The sequence below is a fragment of the Lepidochelys kempii genome, chromosome 9, assembly GCF_965140265.1.
Source record: "Lepidochelys kempii isolate rLepKem1 chromosome 9, rLepKem1.hap2, whole genome shotgun sequence".
NCBI classification, from domain to species: domain Eukaryota; kingdom Metazoa; phylum Chordata; order Testudines; family Cheloniidae; genus Lepidochelys; species Lepidochelys kempii.
Window position 1 is genome coordinate 97,711,578 of NC_133264.1, and position 16,015 is coordinate 97,727,592.

Consider the following 16,015-nt stretch of genomic DNA (forward strand, 5'->3'; position numbering starts at 1 on the left):
AGGGAATTTGACATCTGCTGATCCAGATTCTGACTTCAGTTAAAATGGTGAAAATGAAGAGTAACTGAGATCAGATTATTGTAAGCATTTACAAAAACTGATTCTGATGTTTGTTTGGAGGCAGAGGGGAAACAACATCAATACAAAGTAATGTCTCTGAATGCTGTGAAGAGAATACAGCTTACATTTTATACTGCTTTGGTTGTTTTGTCAGATCTGTGTGTAACAGAGTTTCCCATATCAGTACCTTTGGCAAATACAGTAAGTATTTAACTCATATTTATGGAGGACTGGATGACTTGGGAAGTGGTAATGGGTTAATAGAGCTTTCTACCTCAGGGCAGAGTAGGAGACCATCCCAAATCATTAAGAGTCTGATTCTCAGAAGTGCTGAGCAATATACATTACCGGTGCTCAGCATTTCTTAAAGTCAGGCAGTACATGTCCAAAAGTTACCATCATGTGCCTGTTGGATGGCCTGTTCAGTAGTGTCAGTTCAGTTTCCAGTCGATAAATGTCCACATCAGAGTACCACCCCACATCTTACATTAATTAGCACCACTGTTGTCAATTTCAGTATAGAGACCAAGCATTAAATAAGTGTGGAAAATAAACTATCCTCTCACACATAAACATGATTCCTCCAGGTTGAGGCTTAGGCCTGCTGGCAGGGCAGTGTGAGGAATGCTTTCCCTGCTCTCTCTGATGTAATCGGTCAATGAATAATTAAAGGACTTCAGTATCTAGACCTAACAGTACATTTTTTATGAGCATTAAATGTGAAATTTTAAATTCCTCTTCATTTATGACTCGGAACAAACTTCTATTCATTTATTTTTTTAGTTTATCTTGCACTCCTTCTGGCTGGCCAGCACAGGCTTCCTAGCTGTTTTTAATTGGACAAAACAAAGAGCATATCTTCTGCTGAAATTGCAACCTGCCAACATACAGGAGGTATACGTAAGAAACATATACTTGTTTGTCCCCATTTTTAATCATATATGACTATTCTGTTTTAAAAAATTAAATACAGCGTAGCATTGACCAGCTGACTGATATGTATTACAGTATTTTGCTGTTAGGATTACAACATTGTATGATGTGTAGCATGCTTTTCAAGGAAATGAAAGCCAAAACACAACTGGTTTTTCAGCTGTCACATGCTGCTTCAGAAAATTGTGATGTTCCTTTTTGTATTTCGTCTCATTAATTTCCATGCAGTTGTCTGTTCTCAGATATATTCTAAAAGAGTTGAATAAAATGAAACAATTTGTAATTTATTAGTAAGTAATTACTTATTGAATGCAGGACATTATCCGTATCATATATGTTACAGCTGTAAAACATCCACTGGCTTACTATATGTGGTAATAATGTCCAGTGATGATAAACTGCAGAACCATGTGATAAATTGGCTGACAGTTTAAGCAGCCCAATCTGTCTCAACTGAGATTACTACTACCACTTCCAACCGCACAGCAAATTCAAAGAGATACCACTTAAAAATGTTTTTTTCTTTCCCCAAACATGGATTTCCCCTGTCCTGGCCTAAGACACAGAACACACAGTATTAAGTTTTAGAGCAATGATGGGTTTAAAATCCAATATCTTGAATCATCAAGGATAGTTTACAATGGAACACAGTACTTTTGCTAGCTCATGAGATAGCAGATTGCAAATTGCTACATTATTATATATAGAAAAGCTATTTTAGAGGTTTCAGAAATCTGTTATAAATACGTTTTCCTTCTCATAGACTGCTGTTGGATTTATTGTACTAATGGTGTTTCATTTTACAAGCAGAAACATATTAGAATAGTATCAATAAATTGTTTTTAAAACTCTCTAAAATAATTTCTCTTTAAAATCTGTGCTATTAAACAATATGCATGAGAATATATTGTGATATAAGGTTTGATTTTTGGATGACCTGTACAATTGATTCGTAAGTACTTCAGCCATCCCAAACTCATTCAGATAAAACTTTTACAAAACACCACACATTCAAGTATACATCAAGTATACGTGTGTTAAATGTGAAATATATAGTATAATACATTGATTAGTTTATTTACCTAAAGCTCCCCAGAAGAGATCAGATGTCTTTGTGTGCTAACTTTTGCATTTCAATCTCCTGGTTAGCTGACAGCAGCCAAAGGTGCAGTGAAGAGAGAGGAGATTTTTATGTTTTATTGAAGGGAGTTTCAGAGAGTCACATATCTTACAACGTTTGCATCAGTGCTTTGCATCAATGTGTGATGAGGTGTGTCATCTCAAACCAGCATCATGAGACAAATATTACAAAACAATGTTAAGATGTTGCACCATGATTATTTGATGGCTGGCTGTGACTCCATTCATTGATAAAAGGGGGTTCCCAGCTCTTCAGAGTTGATTATTAGTGCTCTGAATGTGACAGTTAGTAAAAATACAGTGTGAAATTCTGGCTCCAGTGAAGTGAATGGGAATTTTGTCATTTACTTCAATGGGGCCACAGGATTTCACCCTTTAGTAATCAGACAGAGAATTCAGAATATTTTTTAAAGGAAAATGCCTTTGGGCAAATCTAAATGGCCATTCTTGAGTTTCCAGAGAGGTTACACTTGGTTGTGCCTTACACTAGGGCTGACCTTGTAGTCCTTATGCACATAAGGTTCCAATTACATTCAATGGCCGTCTAAGTTGCATAAAAATGACAGGATCAGCCCAGTATGTTAAAAATTCAGGCCAATACTCTCCATATTCACAAAGAAAATGACTTCCATGAAATAGTTTACCTTTCTGCTGAATAGAGCATCTGCTGCAGAGCCAAAAATCATCCATTGCATCGAGCCTGTATTCTTTTGAATAAGTACCACTGATTGAAATGTACAAACACTTTAGCTGTGTGCAACTTTAGTTTATTCTTTAGTTGTAATATGCTTAGCAGAAATACATTACTGTCAGCAGGCAGCCCATGTTAAACTACTTACAGTAAAATAAGACTCTTTTCTGAGAAGCGTAAAAGAAAAAGAATTAAAAATTGATGATTTTTATGAAATAACTTCAGCATTTCTATTTGCCAGAGATTCAGCTTCTTACAATACATGCATGCTTTGATATGATTTGGTTTGCTTTTCTGACTGAAAGGTGATTTCAGTCCTAAGCCAGTATCTTACATTATGATAAGCACAAATTGAAATACTGATAATATTCATGTTAGCAACAGTTCTTTTAACAATGTCTACACTTTTACTCATTCAAGCGGGTAATTTTTACAACACCTAAAGAGCAGTAATATTGTAGTGACTGTCATTTTAAAAAACTTTTTGGTTTAAACATATAAATATATTTTTAAAATATTATGTCAAAATTACTAAATAATACAAATGCAACAAGCAAGTTCCACAAAACTGAAAGTCAGGATTTGGAGCCAAGGGTCGTTTAACTAAGGAACCCCTTGATAAGTGAAGAGACACTGGAATTATTTTACTGGAGGCTAGACTGTTTTAAGTTCAGCTGAATAATACTTTTCAGCCTGAAGAAATCCTTTGGCCCTGATTTAGCAAAGCATCTAAGCACTTTCTTAAATCCTAATAAGTCCTATGCTGAATTGGGGCCTTTATAGTTAACGAGGCTATTAAATGTGCACAAAATGTGCCCAAGCAAATTAAAACATCATTAGATTAAATTATATCTTACATACATGCAAAAAAAAGCAACCTGGGGATATATCTCATTCATAAAATAATATATGGTCCGATCCTGCAAGCCTTCATGTTACATTAGTAGCACTTACTCAAGTAAGGCTTTGCAAGATTGAGCCCCTAGTTTTCAATTATTTTTTGTTTTTACATATTTTGCATATTCTCTGTCTCAATATGAATTTGCATTATAAATCCAGACTCCATCATGTTACAGTTCTTTTCTAAATCACATTCAGTGCTGGTGTAAGTGGGCATCACAGCCTTAATTTGAGTAGATTTAGATCCGCATTACCCAGGGCTGAATTTCACTTATAATCTGTTTTCTAGAAAGAAACATTAAGAAAAGATTGCCAACGAAGACTTAACCCCTTTTCCCTATGTCTAATGTTGGTAGCCTAGAGAGATATTATTCATTACATATGGATTGTTAGGTGGATAGACCGAGTAGTAACATCAGATTGTTCAGATAAAGTAAATGTTAACCAATACATTGTATCAGAGTGATGTATCATGAGAGTGCAAATATAACTATTGTTGAAAAAAGGTAGAACGATAAAACCATATAGTGTGTTACATGATGGTGTCAAGAATCTGGGCCTGCAGCAGAGCCAGTCTCTGGGCAACCTAATGAGTGCAGCTGGCCTGTAGTAGACTGCTTGATTATTGGGAAGAGTCCACAGACCAGCTCTTAAGCCCAGCAATTTGGCGGCTGCTCAGAGCATTTGCCCATCGCTATGATAGCATGTGCCTCAGACCCAATCCTGCTCCTGCCTTGCCTCCAGGTAACCTGGTTCTGACATTTGGCACCAATTTCTGACTTTGGCTTTGACCTTTGGCTCTGGCATCTGGCCTCAGCCTATGGTTCTGACCCTGGCTATTGACTCCTGCTCTAACCAGTAGGCCTAACTCCTGCTTCAAGCACTATGCACAACTGCCTACATCCCATTCACTGACAGATGGAATGGTTAGGTCCTGTCATGGCCTGCAATATAGTTGATTCCTAACTGTCAAATGTACAATGTACAGCGGAAACATACGTTTATAAAAGCATACAATAGCAACAAGTTAGCTCATTTAGAACAATAGATACGGAAGGCAAAAAAAAAAAGGAGTATTTGTGGCACCTTAGAGACTAACAAATTTATTTGAGCATAAGCTTTCGTGAGCTAAAGCTCACTTCATCGGATGCATGCAAGTACTCCTTTTCTTTTTGCGGATACAGACTAACACGGCTACTAGTCTGAAAGAAGGCAAAAAGTAACTAATGTAAAACAAGAAAATAGTGAATCTTAGAAGCTGACATTTCTAGGGGCTGTTATGAGGAATACCCAAAGATTACATACTTTAAAGTTTAGCCGTCAGCAGAGAAAGTGTCTAAAATTTGGAAACACATGGCAGATTCACTTTCCAGAGGCCCTTCAGAAATGCGGGGTATGAAAGTATGGAATTTAAACGCAAACTCTAGGTGAGGAAAGAATGCTTTCTTTTGTTTAAAGTTCCCCATGTTCAACTCCATGAAGCTAAAAGTTTGTTCATATTTGTGTGGTTTATTTATCAATTGTAGGCCTATCCCATATCCCTATTAGAGGCAAAGGGAAGGGAGGCATCTAAATGCTGTTCAAGGTACATGGGGCCTGATTCTTTGCTCCAGCCAAGCTGTGCTTGGCGCAGGACTAGCGAGGGAGGGTAAACATGACTTGAAGGCACTTTTATGTTCCCCTTATTCAGTGTTCCATTTTGCTACATACCAGTCACTATTGCTAGGGGCACTACAAGTAATTGCTGCTCAAACGTGTTGCATCTTCAACAGTTAATTTTCCTTCTAATTAGGAAATAAAATGACTTCTCCACCCTGCCCATACCAAATTTTGTCAAACTAACACCTACACTATAGTCTCTCTTCTATAAGTTCCTCCCCAGCTTTCTTATTCAGATGGAAATTCTGTTTCCTCAGTTTGGACAATGGAAGGTCCATTGGGATTTCCTGACTCATTTCCTGTAAAGCAAAATTCTAGTTCAGGTCTCAGAAGTTTCATAAAATGTCTGTCTTCCAGGACTTTTGTAACTCTCGGAGCCAGGAAGGCTGGCTTCCCAGCATTCCCTGACAGGGAAGCTGACCCATGCCAATAGTCATATTGAACTTTTCAGTGCTATACAGTCTGCTTGTCTACAGCCATTATTGTCTGGCATGTATGTCTCTCATCTAGAAGGTCAACTGACTTGAGAGCAAGGGGACCTTCCATTATGAAAGAAACTTATTCTAATAACCTGGAAAACAAAAATCTAACACTTACTATAAAACAGTGGTATTCAAACTGTGGGTCGAGACCCAGTACTGGGTCACGGAATGTAAGGCACTGGGTCACAGTGGCTCTGGTCAGCACTGCTGACCGGGCCATTGACAGTCTCGTCGGTGGTGCTGCCTGGCTAAGGCGGGCAAGTCCCTTCCTGTTCTGACACCGTGCTGTGCCCCGGAAGCGGCCAGCAGCAGGTCCGGCTCCTAGGCCCAGGGGGCCACAGGGCTCCATGCGCTGTCCCCACCCCAAGCACCAGCTCCACACTCCCATTGGCCGGTTCCTGGCCAATGGGAGCTGGTGGGGGGCAGTGCCTATGGGCGAGAGCCACACGGAGCTGCTTGAGTGCCTCTGCCTAGGAGCCGGACCTGCTGCTGGCCGCTTCGCAGCGCAGCATGGCCGTAGTGCCAGGACAGACAGGAAGCCTGCCTTAGAACCCCCGCTGTGTCGCTGACTGGGAGCCACCCAAGGTAAGCCTGCCCCCCAACCCTGTGCCCCAATCCCCTGCCCCAGCCCTGAGCCTCTCCCAAACCTGGACCCCCTTCCTGCACCCAAACCTGTCATCCCTGGCCCCACCCCAGAGCCTGGACTCCCAGCCAAGAGCCCTGACCTCCTCCCGCACCGCAACCCTCTGCCCCCGCCCTGAGCCCCTCCCGCACCCTAAACCCCTCATCCCCAGCTCCGTTGAGTCAGGGGCATCAACAATTTTCTTCAACTGGGTTGCCAGAAAAAAAGTTTGAAAACCACTGCTATAAAGTAAATTAACTTCCAGCACTTATTCTAGCTCTTTCTGACTATTGAGTTGATAGGGTAGATTGATTTTTCCTCCCTTGATCAATATAATGCTAAATAATAACACTTAGTCCTTTTATAGGACTTTTTTATCTATAGATCTCAAAGTACTTTGCAAAGGTGGGTAAGTATGATTATCCCCATTTAACAGATGTGAGTGCCTGCTGCTCCCACTGACTTAATTAGGAGCGTAGAAGCTCAGACCTCTTAAAATCAGGCCATACAGTAAGCAACTTTCCAGAGTCACACAGCAAGTGAGTGACAGACTATGGAATAGGATCTAAAGCTTCTGATTCTTAGGGCTTGTTTACACTTACAGTGCTGCAGCTGTGCTACCTATGCCGATGGGGGAGTTTCTGCAGTTGGCATAGGGACTCAGCCTCCCTGAGAGACAGCAGCTATGACAACAGGAGAAGCTGACATAGCACTGTCTATAGCTGACAGGAGCTAGGTTGGTATAACTGCGTCACTTAGGGGGGTGGATTTTCCACTCCCCTGAGCAACGCAGTTATACTGACATTCGTTTGTAGTGTAGACCACAGCTTAGTGCTGTCTCAGCATCGTGCTACAACTTTCAGCATGGTTTAATTTCAGTTTATGAAAAATAATAACCTCCCCCTAAACTTTCACTCCAAAGTTTTGAGCATTAATATTTGGTGCAAGGAAAGTGACAAAATAAGAAACCTCTCTGGTTTGTCATTCTGTGGAGAGCTGCTTCCATTTTAAAAAACATCAAAGACAACATAAGTACTCAACAAAAGGCAGCGCTCATTGTCACTACTCTGTGGCCAAGAGTATAACAGCAATTCTAATTCTCTGAACACAGAGCCAGTACAAAAATAGTCCTGCAGCTCAAGTGAGTTTAACTTTGTTTAACTGAGCTTAACTTTGTCAGCTTGGTGCAGAAACCTCAGGCATATGGAAAGGATGCATAGCATTCCCGGGGAATAGGCACTATCCTCTTGACTGAGCTTACATCAGTTGTGTTTCTTCTTTTCCCCACACATACTGGTGTGATTTCCCCATTGTATAATTGAAGATGTTAAGACGTCCTGCTGAAGATGCTTTCACAGACTGTATAAAGGATGCATTCTTTTGTTTACTTGTAGCTCCTAGCAGCGTCCTGGTGCACTAGAATCTTGGGAAATGCATGATGTTGGTTCTTCTCCATGATCGAAGAACTAAACACTCTCCTCTTCTTTTGTGACACTATAATCTGTTAGCAAAGTAACACTGATTTCTGAGCCATTTGTGCTGCCTGTGGCTGACAGAGCTCTGGTAGGTGTGTTGCTGGGAGGCCGTGTAGAAAGCCTTGCCTTGCAACACAAGATTTGTTTTTTAAAATGTTGCCGGAAACTTTTACTCAGCCAATAAAGAGCAAAGGGATTGACACAGGAATTGCTGAAGGCCAAAGCCCGGGAGAAAATAGTGACTATAAGATGAAAGGCAGAGGCATCTACAGAAGAGTGGTAGGTGAAAGATCGATACAAATAGAGAATGTGGTTAGGCAGCCAGCAGAGGGCAAACAAACCGACTAGCACCAGCACTGTTTTTGCCACTCTCTTTCGGGATTCAATCTAGGAAAAAATAATTGCATATCTAGTATTAATATTACGTATTTATGTATTATGCTACTCCCTGGAGGGCTCTGAGACCCTTAATAAAAATCAGTCTACATACGATAAGTATTGAAAGTCAGCATGGAAACAAAGCAGAAACTAAAGCATTTTCATTTTCACCCATACATTTTTGTGGCTTTGGACAGGGTATTTTCACTTGGGAACATCTGACTATGAAACTCCCTCTCCCACCCTTTGGTCTGATAGAACCCACTGAGGCCTCATCTAGACAAGGATTTAAGAATGTGATGTTAACACGTTAACTAATGCATTCTAATGCAGGCTCCGTCCCTCAGTGTTTAGAATTTAGTGAAAGGTGCCATAGCTCCTAAATGCAGTGTGGCCCTAATTCAGCAAAGCATAATTCATCGCTATTCAGCAAAGCATTTAAGCACATACTTAAAATTAAATCAATAGTATTTAAGCACATGCTTAAATGCCTTGCTGAATCAGGGCTATTGCTGCCTGTGTATACAGGCTGCACTTTACCTAGGCTTGTTACTTGTCTATTGTGTATACTGTATATGTAAAATGTTCGCACTCAAATTAAATTAAGATTTCAGCCAGTATGCTTAGACTTCTATAAGCTGGGCACCCTAGTTTGTGATCCTTCCTTACCTGTTTACGGGCGTGACCATGTTCTTCAGCTGGCATGTTGAATGTACTTTTGTACAATGTTTTGGCAATAAGAAAATAATAGACAGAAATGACAGCTAGCGGTATAATATAGAACACCAAAAAGCAAACTAGAGAGTGAGCTTCTTGCAGTATCTTCTCTGATACAGGATAAGGGGCACATGCTTCAAAAGATACATTTTTTTCAGGATTGTTGAATGAATATAAATCCGAAAATACAGCTTCTGGGATTGCTAATATCATGGAGACAATCCAAACACAGCCAGCTTTACAGCAGGTCTTCAGAACTGCATCTGATGTTTGCAGTTCCAAGGGCTTAACAATAGCTCTGTACCTAGAAACACAACCAACATCATAGTGTTAGAAAAAATGCAGTAACATCAGTCTTGAGCACCAATAATTTAAATTTGTGGGGACAACTTCATGCCTGATATATCTCCACTGAGGTTGACATAATTGTCTTGGGAATTTAAAGGGGTGAATTTGGTCCGTTTTAGTTTTTAAAATGCTAGATATATACATAATTATGCATTTGTTCTTCTGTGTTTTGAAGTGATGCTAGTCTCTCTATAAGGAAGGCAGAAGCTCAAGGATGAACTTTAAGCATGTACTTATATCCTATTGACTTTAATTGTCTTGAAACTTTCCTCTCCCAGAATGATCATACAGTATCTCCAAAATAGACTGGCCTGCAAACTCCAAATTCAGTTTGCTTTGTAAATTATGCTGAGGAGAGGTGCCATCTAGTGTTTGGAGGGGTTTTGTGTGAAAGTTAATATTTGGGGGGACTGAGGGTGGAGTTGTATATTCTGTATTATGGGTGCACAAGGGGAGGTAAATGAGGAATTTACAAAGATATGTAATATGAAGACCTTGTGTGGAGTTGCATATGCCCCACATTAAAGGTAAGCATGAAAGGGTTTAAAGTTTTGTTGAGGTAGACATAGCAACAAAAGGCAGAGGAAGGCACCTGAAGGGAAGATGAAGTGCTCCTTCCAGTCTAGTTCAGCCTAGGAGAAGGACCAAGAAGCTCTCAGACTTGGAATGAGGGGGGAATGGGAAACTGACCATTTTGCTACTCCAGCTGGGCTAGTCTGCTCGCAAGGGGCTTTATAAGTTCAGGGATGTTTATTTTCCTGCCATTTTCAAGCCATTCCTTGATTGCTGCTGGTTTGTTCATGTTTTTGGACCAGGCAAAAGAAAACTTTGGCACTGATTCCTTGTGCAAAACAATCTGTGCAGAAGTGCATAGAACTTAAAATGATAGGATACAGTGTAATATCTGGTTTCAGAGTAGCAGCCGTGTTAGTCTGTATTCGCAAAAAGAAAAGGAGTACTTGTGGCACCTTAGAGACTAACAAATTTATTTGAGCATAAGCTTTCGTGAGCTACAGCTCACTTCATCGGATGCATTCAGTGGAAAATCAGTGTAATATCTGTTTCCCACTGTGTTCTTGTGATCACACGCCAGGTCACACTCATACAGGACAGTTTACACATGTATACAGAGCAAGATTTAAAATAATATGTAGACACTTTTACCTCTAAGTGGCAGTCAATTTAGTTAGAGTTTTAAGGCCTGATCCAAAGCCCGTTGAAGTGAATGGAAGGATTCCCATTATCCTTAGTCATTTTCACATGAGGATGTGTTGTTCATCCTCATTGACTACTTCTGTACACCACTAGGTAGCACCAATATACAAACTATCTTTTCCCTGCTGTAAGCCTTTTATCTTTCTTGATTCAGTAGAGGGAAAAATGTCTTTCTTACATCACTTAAAACTAATAAAAGGTCAGATTTATTTTTTAAAATTATTTTAAAATTCACTTCATTAAAAAGAATTCTTTTACACTTTCAGAGAATATTGATCTCTTAACTTAAACAAATTGGAGTTGATTTTTACTGATTACTGGAAAAAATCATCTAGCTTTTAATGGGAACATTTAACATCATATTTATCTATCCAAGGACTAAGTATTACAAATTAATGCAAAGTGTTAGCTTCTTCCCTTTTTATTCATTTCTGTCTTAATGCACAAGTACTTCCTGACAAACCAAATTGCTACAGACCTACCTGTCAGCACTGAGAACAGTTAAAGTGAACACTGATACTCCAACTGAAGTTAGCTGGATAAAAGATAACAGCTTGCAGCCAATTCTTCCAAAGAGCCACGTATCCACAATATAGCGTGTTGCATCTACTGGCACACAGGTTAACAAAAGAAGCAGGTCTCCAAAAGCCAAGCTGGTTATGAAAATGTTTGGAACCGTCTGCATTGATTTAATCTTGAAAAAGACTTTGATGAGTATAGCATTTCCGAGGACACCCACTGAAATGATTACAGCATATGTAACATAAATTGTGCACAGTATTTCTAATCCTGGAAAGGAGTCTTCAGTCCATCCTTGATCTACAATATCATTGTCAGTGATAGATCTCAGTTGTTCTGTAATATTGACCGATGCATGTGAAGTCTGATTAGCTGAATGCCAGTGTGCTAGAGACATCTCTTTAAATGTGTCTTCTATCCAGGCTGAGTTGAAACTGATGAGAAATGTTTAATTCTCAACCTGTAGCATGTCGGCAAGAAAGACCATTTAAAAGGTATAGAATTATGTTTGAAATTAAGATTCCTTAGTGCGTTAAATAATTTCTTTCACCACTCGAAAGTCCCAAAGTATGATTGTGATAATGCACCCAGATCCAGTACTGAACTGTGTGGGAGGTGGAGAATTCTTTGATTGGCTTTTCAGCCACTGAAGGTGGGGAGGGAGGAGGAAAAGAGAGGAAAATGGGTTCTTAAAGGTATGTTCTGCAGTCATTTTTTTTCTCATTGAGGTACTTGTGAATAGATGCTTTTTTATTTTTATTAAAACAGCTATTTTTGCATATTACCTAGTAAATATTCCTTAAGGCTTTGTTAAAATATTTTTACAAAAGAAATGTACCCTGTACTACTTATATAGGAAACCTTTCCAGTTTTCAAAAGATTATAGGTAAGTGTAAAGTCTGCTAATCAACATAGTGCTCCGCAGCATGTGTTAATATTGGATAAAAATGTATTGAAACACAGAAAATGAACATCTGTAGGAAAAGATATAGAGTTATGAAGCTGTGTTGATTTTTACTATTGTTTAGATCAGTGCCCTACAGAAATGTGGACAAATTCAGGTATAGCACAGTAATCCCGTGGGCTGCCAAAAGACAATTTAGGGCAGCAAACTATGGCTCCATTGCTGCTAATGCTTACACACGTGCTTAATTTTACTGACCTGAGCAATCCCATTGACTTCATTAGAACGACTCATGGTTAAAATTAAGCAGATATATAAGGGGTTGCAGAATTGAGGCCAGTTATTTTGTGATCACACATACCTGTCAGATATGACTGGTAGGACTGATAATACAGATCTTTAGCCAGATAGTTATGGAAAATGTTTTGATTCCCTATACAGGAGGAGTCTGTATCTCCAAATATTAGTAACTAATTTCTTTAATTATTTTTAATTCACTGGTTAACAAATACAATCTACAAACTGTTGAGCATGTAGATAGTAGAACTGATAACACAGATAATTTGATAGAACAGTAACTTATTAGCTTTCTTTATGTTACACTACTTCAAAGTTATTGGTGCTGTGGCTCTTAGTATCCCGGATTAGGCAATTAACAGTCAAATTTTATTTATGGACCAAATTCTGCTCTGAGATGACCTCATTGACTTGCATCCCCAAGATATTGGGAATTGGACCCACTGGGTCAAATATACCCTTAATATAAGCAGGCAAAACTCTCTTTTTCCTCAGCTTGGGAAAGGGAGGGATGATTAAGGGCAAAGATCTGTATCTGGAGTTTTTTTCTCCACATTCCCTTATTTAGCTGTTAGACAATAGGACATTTTCCTTCATTCGCAGCCTTACAGCATCCATATTTTGAATCACTGTCTATTTCTCTCCACTAATCTATATACAATATGAATTTTTGATAGAGGGCATTTGCTGGATCTCAGTACAAAATCCAATTAGCATAAATTGAGCTTGTTCCATTTAAAGTAATAAAAAAATCAGATCCTAAAACCATACAGGAAACTCCTGATTTTTCTGTGTGAGAGCCAAAATATCTGCACTCACCACTATGCCATATTTGACATTCAAAGATTAGAGGGGCATGCAGGATACACACAGGTCAAGTCTGTATAGAAAAACAGGTCCTGGATACATAAAAAGTATGTAAGTCAAAAATTCAAATTAGGACCCTTTATTGGGTTCTTTTTAGTAAATAAGTTCTTATCACAATCATCCCTCATGAGTCCCATTGTATGGGTACAGTGTGTAGGCTGCTCACAAATTTAGGTGCCATTGAAGATGGCCTGATTATATTGTCCACCCACACCGGCATAGTTGTGCACATTATGCTTAATATGGAGTGTTGCAACTGTAGCACATTGTGACAGCTTAATGTCACATAGTTATGTAAAATGTTTAGATTCCCTGTAAAGGAGGAGTATGTATCTCCAAACACTAGGAACTAATTGCTTTCATTATTTTTATTCACTGGGGGACAAATACAATCCACAAACTGTTGAACATCTACTAGAATAGCACAGAGAATGAAACCAGATGTGTGTACCTAAAACTGGGATTTAGCTGAGATAAATTTGTAACTCACATTGGGATTATATTCAAGATTGGCCCACGATGCAGCGTTAAGATATAAATCCAGACGTGAACTTCCCCAAAGTCTCACGATATTCAGACCCACTAGAGAGATTGGAGCAGACAAAATAAAATCTGAGGCTTGGTCTACAGTACGCGGTTATTTTGGAATTAGCCGAGTTAATTCGAAATAAAACTGATTCTGTCCAGACGACCAAACCATTTTTTTCGATTTAAAGGGCTCTTTAATCCGATTTCTGTACTCCACCTCAGTAGCGCTAAAATCGAGATCAAAGTTCCGGGTTACAGGTACTGTGGACGCAATTCGATGTTATTGGCCTCCGGGAGCTATCCCAGAATGCTCCCTTGTGACCGCTCTGGAAAACACTCTCAACTCTGATCCACTAGCCAGGTAGGCAGTAAAAGTCCTGGGAATTTTTGAATTTCATTTCCTGTTTGGTCACCATCAGCACAGGTGACCATCAGCACAGTCCACCATTACAGTTGACCATGCAGAGTCCACCGTCACAAGAGACTACGCAGTCCCGGATTCGCAGACAAACTCCAGCGTGGTCTGAACAGGAGGTACTGGATCTCATCGCATGTTGAGGAGGTGAATCTGTTATAGCAGAACTACATTCCAAAAAAAGAAATGCAAATACGTACGCTAAAGTCTCCAGGGCCATGACATAAAGAGGCTACTCCAGGGACACAGTGTCGTACAAAAATCAAGGAGCTCAGGCAAGCATACAAAAAAGCCAGGGAGGCAAACGGGTGCTCTGGGTCACAGCCCCATACATGCCACTTCTACCATGAGCTGCATGCATTTTTGGGGGGTGACGCCACCACTACCCCACCACTGTCCGTAGACACCTACAAGGGGGGAGTTGCACGGAGCGAGGAGGATGAGTTATTGGAGGACGAAGAGGAGGAGGACAGTGCACAGGCAGCAAGTGGGGAATCCGTTCCCCCCCCCCCCCCAGCCAGGAACTAGTCTTAACGCTGGAGCCAACAGCCTCCCCACACTCCCAAGGTGGGCTCCCGGACCATGACCCTGGAGAAGGCACTTCTGGTGAGTGAGAGCTTGATCAGAGCCATGCGGTGGGGGGAAACCCAGCTGTGCTGGGCTGTTCGCGTTTAGTTTAAAGGGCTCATCCCTGCTCAGAGCCTCATTGGAGCCACGTGGTGGGTGCGGGGGGTGGGAGGTGATGTATGAAGCGATCATCCCAGAGAGACTGCAGGCCCTCCTTTTATATGGCAAACCCACCAGGCATTGCTTGCTATGGGAAAGGGGAACCGGCAGTTTGAAAGCATTGAAATGAATGCGGAAGAAGCAGAACCCCGCGTGCCCCTAGGGCTTACCATGGCTGCCTGCAAGTTTAATTCTGTTGCCCAGCTGTGTGTGATGGCTTACTCACACCAAAGTGGCAGGCACTTCAGTATAAGAGGCAAAATGCGACCTTGTACAGAAAGAACGTGTACTGTATACTATGAATTGCCTGTTTCACTGAGAAAGAGTGCCCCCTTTGTTCTCTAAAATGTATCCTTTTCTCCCTTTTTCTCCTCCTGATAGGGCCCAGCTGAATGTGTGGAGGCAAACAATTGTGGAGTCCTGTAAAGCGTTAAATGAACACGAAGAGAGGAGGGACATGTGCGATGAGAGCAGGCAGGATGCTATGGTCAAGCTCATGGGGGAGCGAACTGACATGCTCTGTATGGTGGATCTAATGCGGGAAAGGCAGCAAGACCACAGACTGCTGCTGCAGCCCCTGTATAACTGCCCTCCCTCCTTCCCAAGTTCCATAGCCTCCTCACCCAAGAACACGGGGCGGAGGGAGGCTACAGTGACCCACACACTCAACCCCAGAGGATTGCACAGGCAGCAGAAAGCTGGCATATCCGAAATTTTGATTTGGTTTCTGGACTTGTCCTTCTCTTCTCCTCCCGCCCTATTCCCCCCCGGTCTACCTTCTGATTTCTCTCAATGTGTTGTGCAACAAATAATAAAGAAAGGTTTTTAAACAATTGTGACGTTATTTCCTTTCATATATATAGGGGGCAGGTAACTTCAAGAGAAACAGACACAACTGTCACACTGTATCCTGGCCAGTCATGAAACTGGCTTTCAAAGCTTCTCTGATGCGCAGCATGCCCTGCTGTGCTCTTCTAATCGCCCTGTTGTCTGGCAGTGCGAAATTGGCCACCAGGCGAGTTGCCTCAACCTCCCACCCCTCCATAAATGTCTCCCCCTTACTCTCACAGATCTTGTGAAGCATACAACAAGCAGCAATTACAATTGGAATATTGGTTGTGCTGAGATCTAACCGAGTC

At 40.7% G+C, this 16,015-nt stretch overlaps 1 protein-coding gene across 1 annotated transcript; it reads right to left on the reverse strand.

The window, feature by feature from the left end:
* Positions 1 to 6,857: 6,857 nt before the first annotated feature.
* Positions 6,858 to 11,652, reverse strand: BRS3 (bombesin receptor subtype 3). The gene is made up of 3 exons (XM_073358465.1): positions 11,103 to 11,652; positions 9,010 to 9,361; positions 6,858 to 8,349 (listed from the first exon to the last, which is right to left on the reverse strand). The coding sequence occupies exons 1-3, from the start codon at positions 11,534 to 11,536 to the stop codon at positions 7,954 to 7,956; spliced, it is 1,182 nt and encodes a 393-aa protein (XP_073214566.1). The 5' UTR covers positions 11,537 to 11,652; the 3' UTR covers positions 6,858 to 7,953.
* Between the last annotated feature and the right edge of the window lie 4,363 nt (positions 11,653 to 16,015).

Excerpts from the sequence above, each read along its gene's own strand:
- BRS3 (XM_073358465.1), bottom strand. The coding sequence starts at position 11,536 with ATGTCTCTAGCACACTGGCATTCAGCTAATCAGACTTCACATGCATCG. Across the intron at positions 9,362-11,102 it reads ACTGTTCTCAGTGCTGACAG|GTACAGAGCTATTGTTAAGC; the intron begins GTAGGTCTGTAG and ends TTGTGTTTCTAG. Across the intron at positions 8,350-9,009 it reads ATGGTCACGCCCGTAAACAG|ATTGAATCCCGAAAGAGAGT; the intron begins GTAAGGAAGGAT and ends ATTTTTTCCTAG.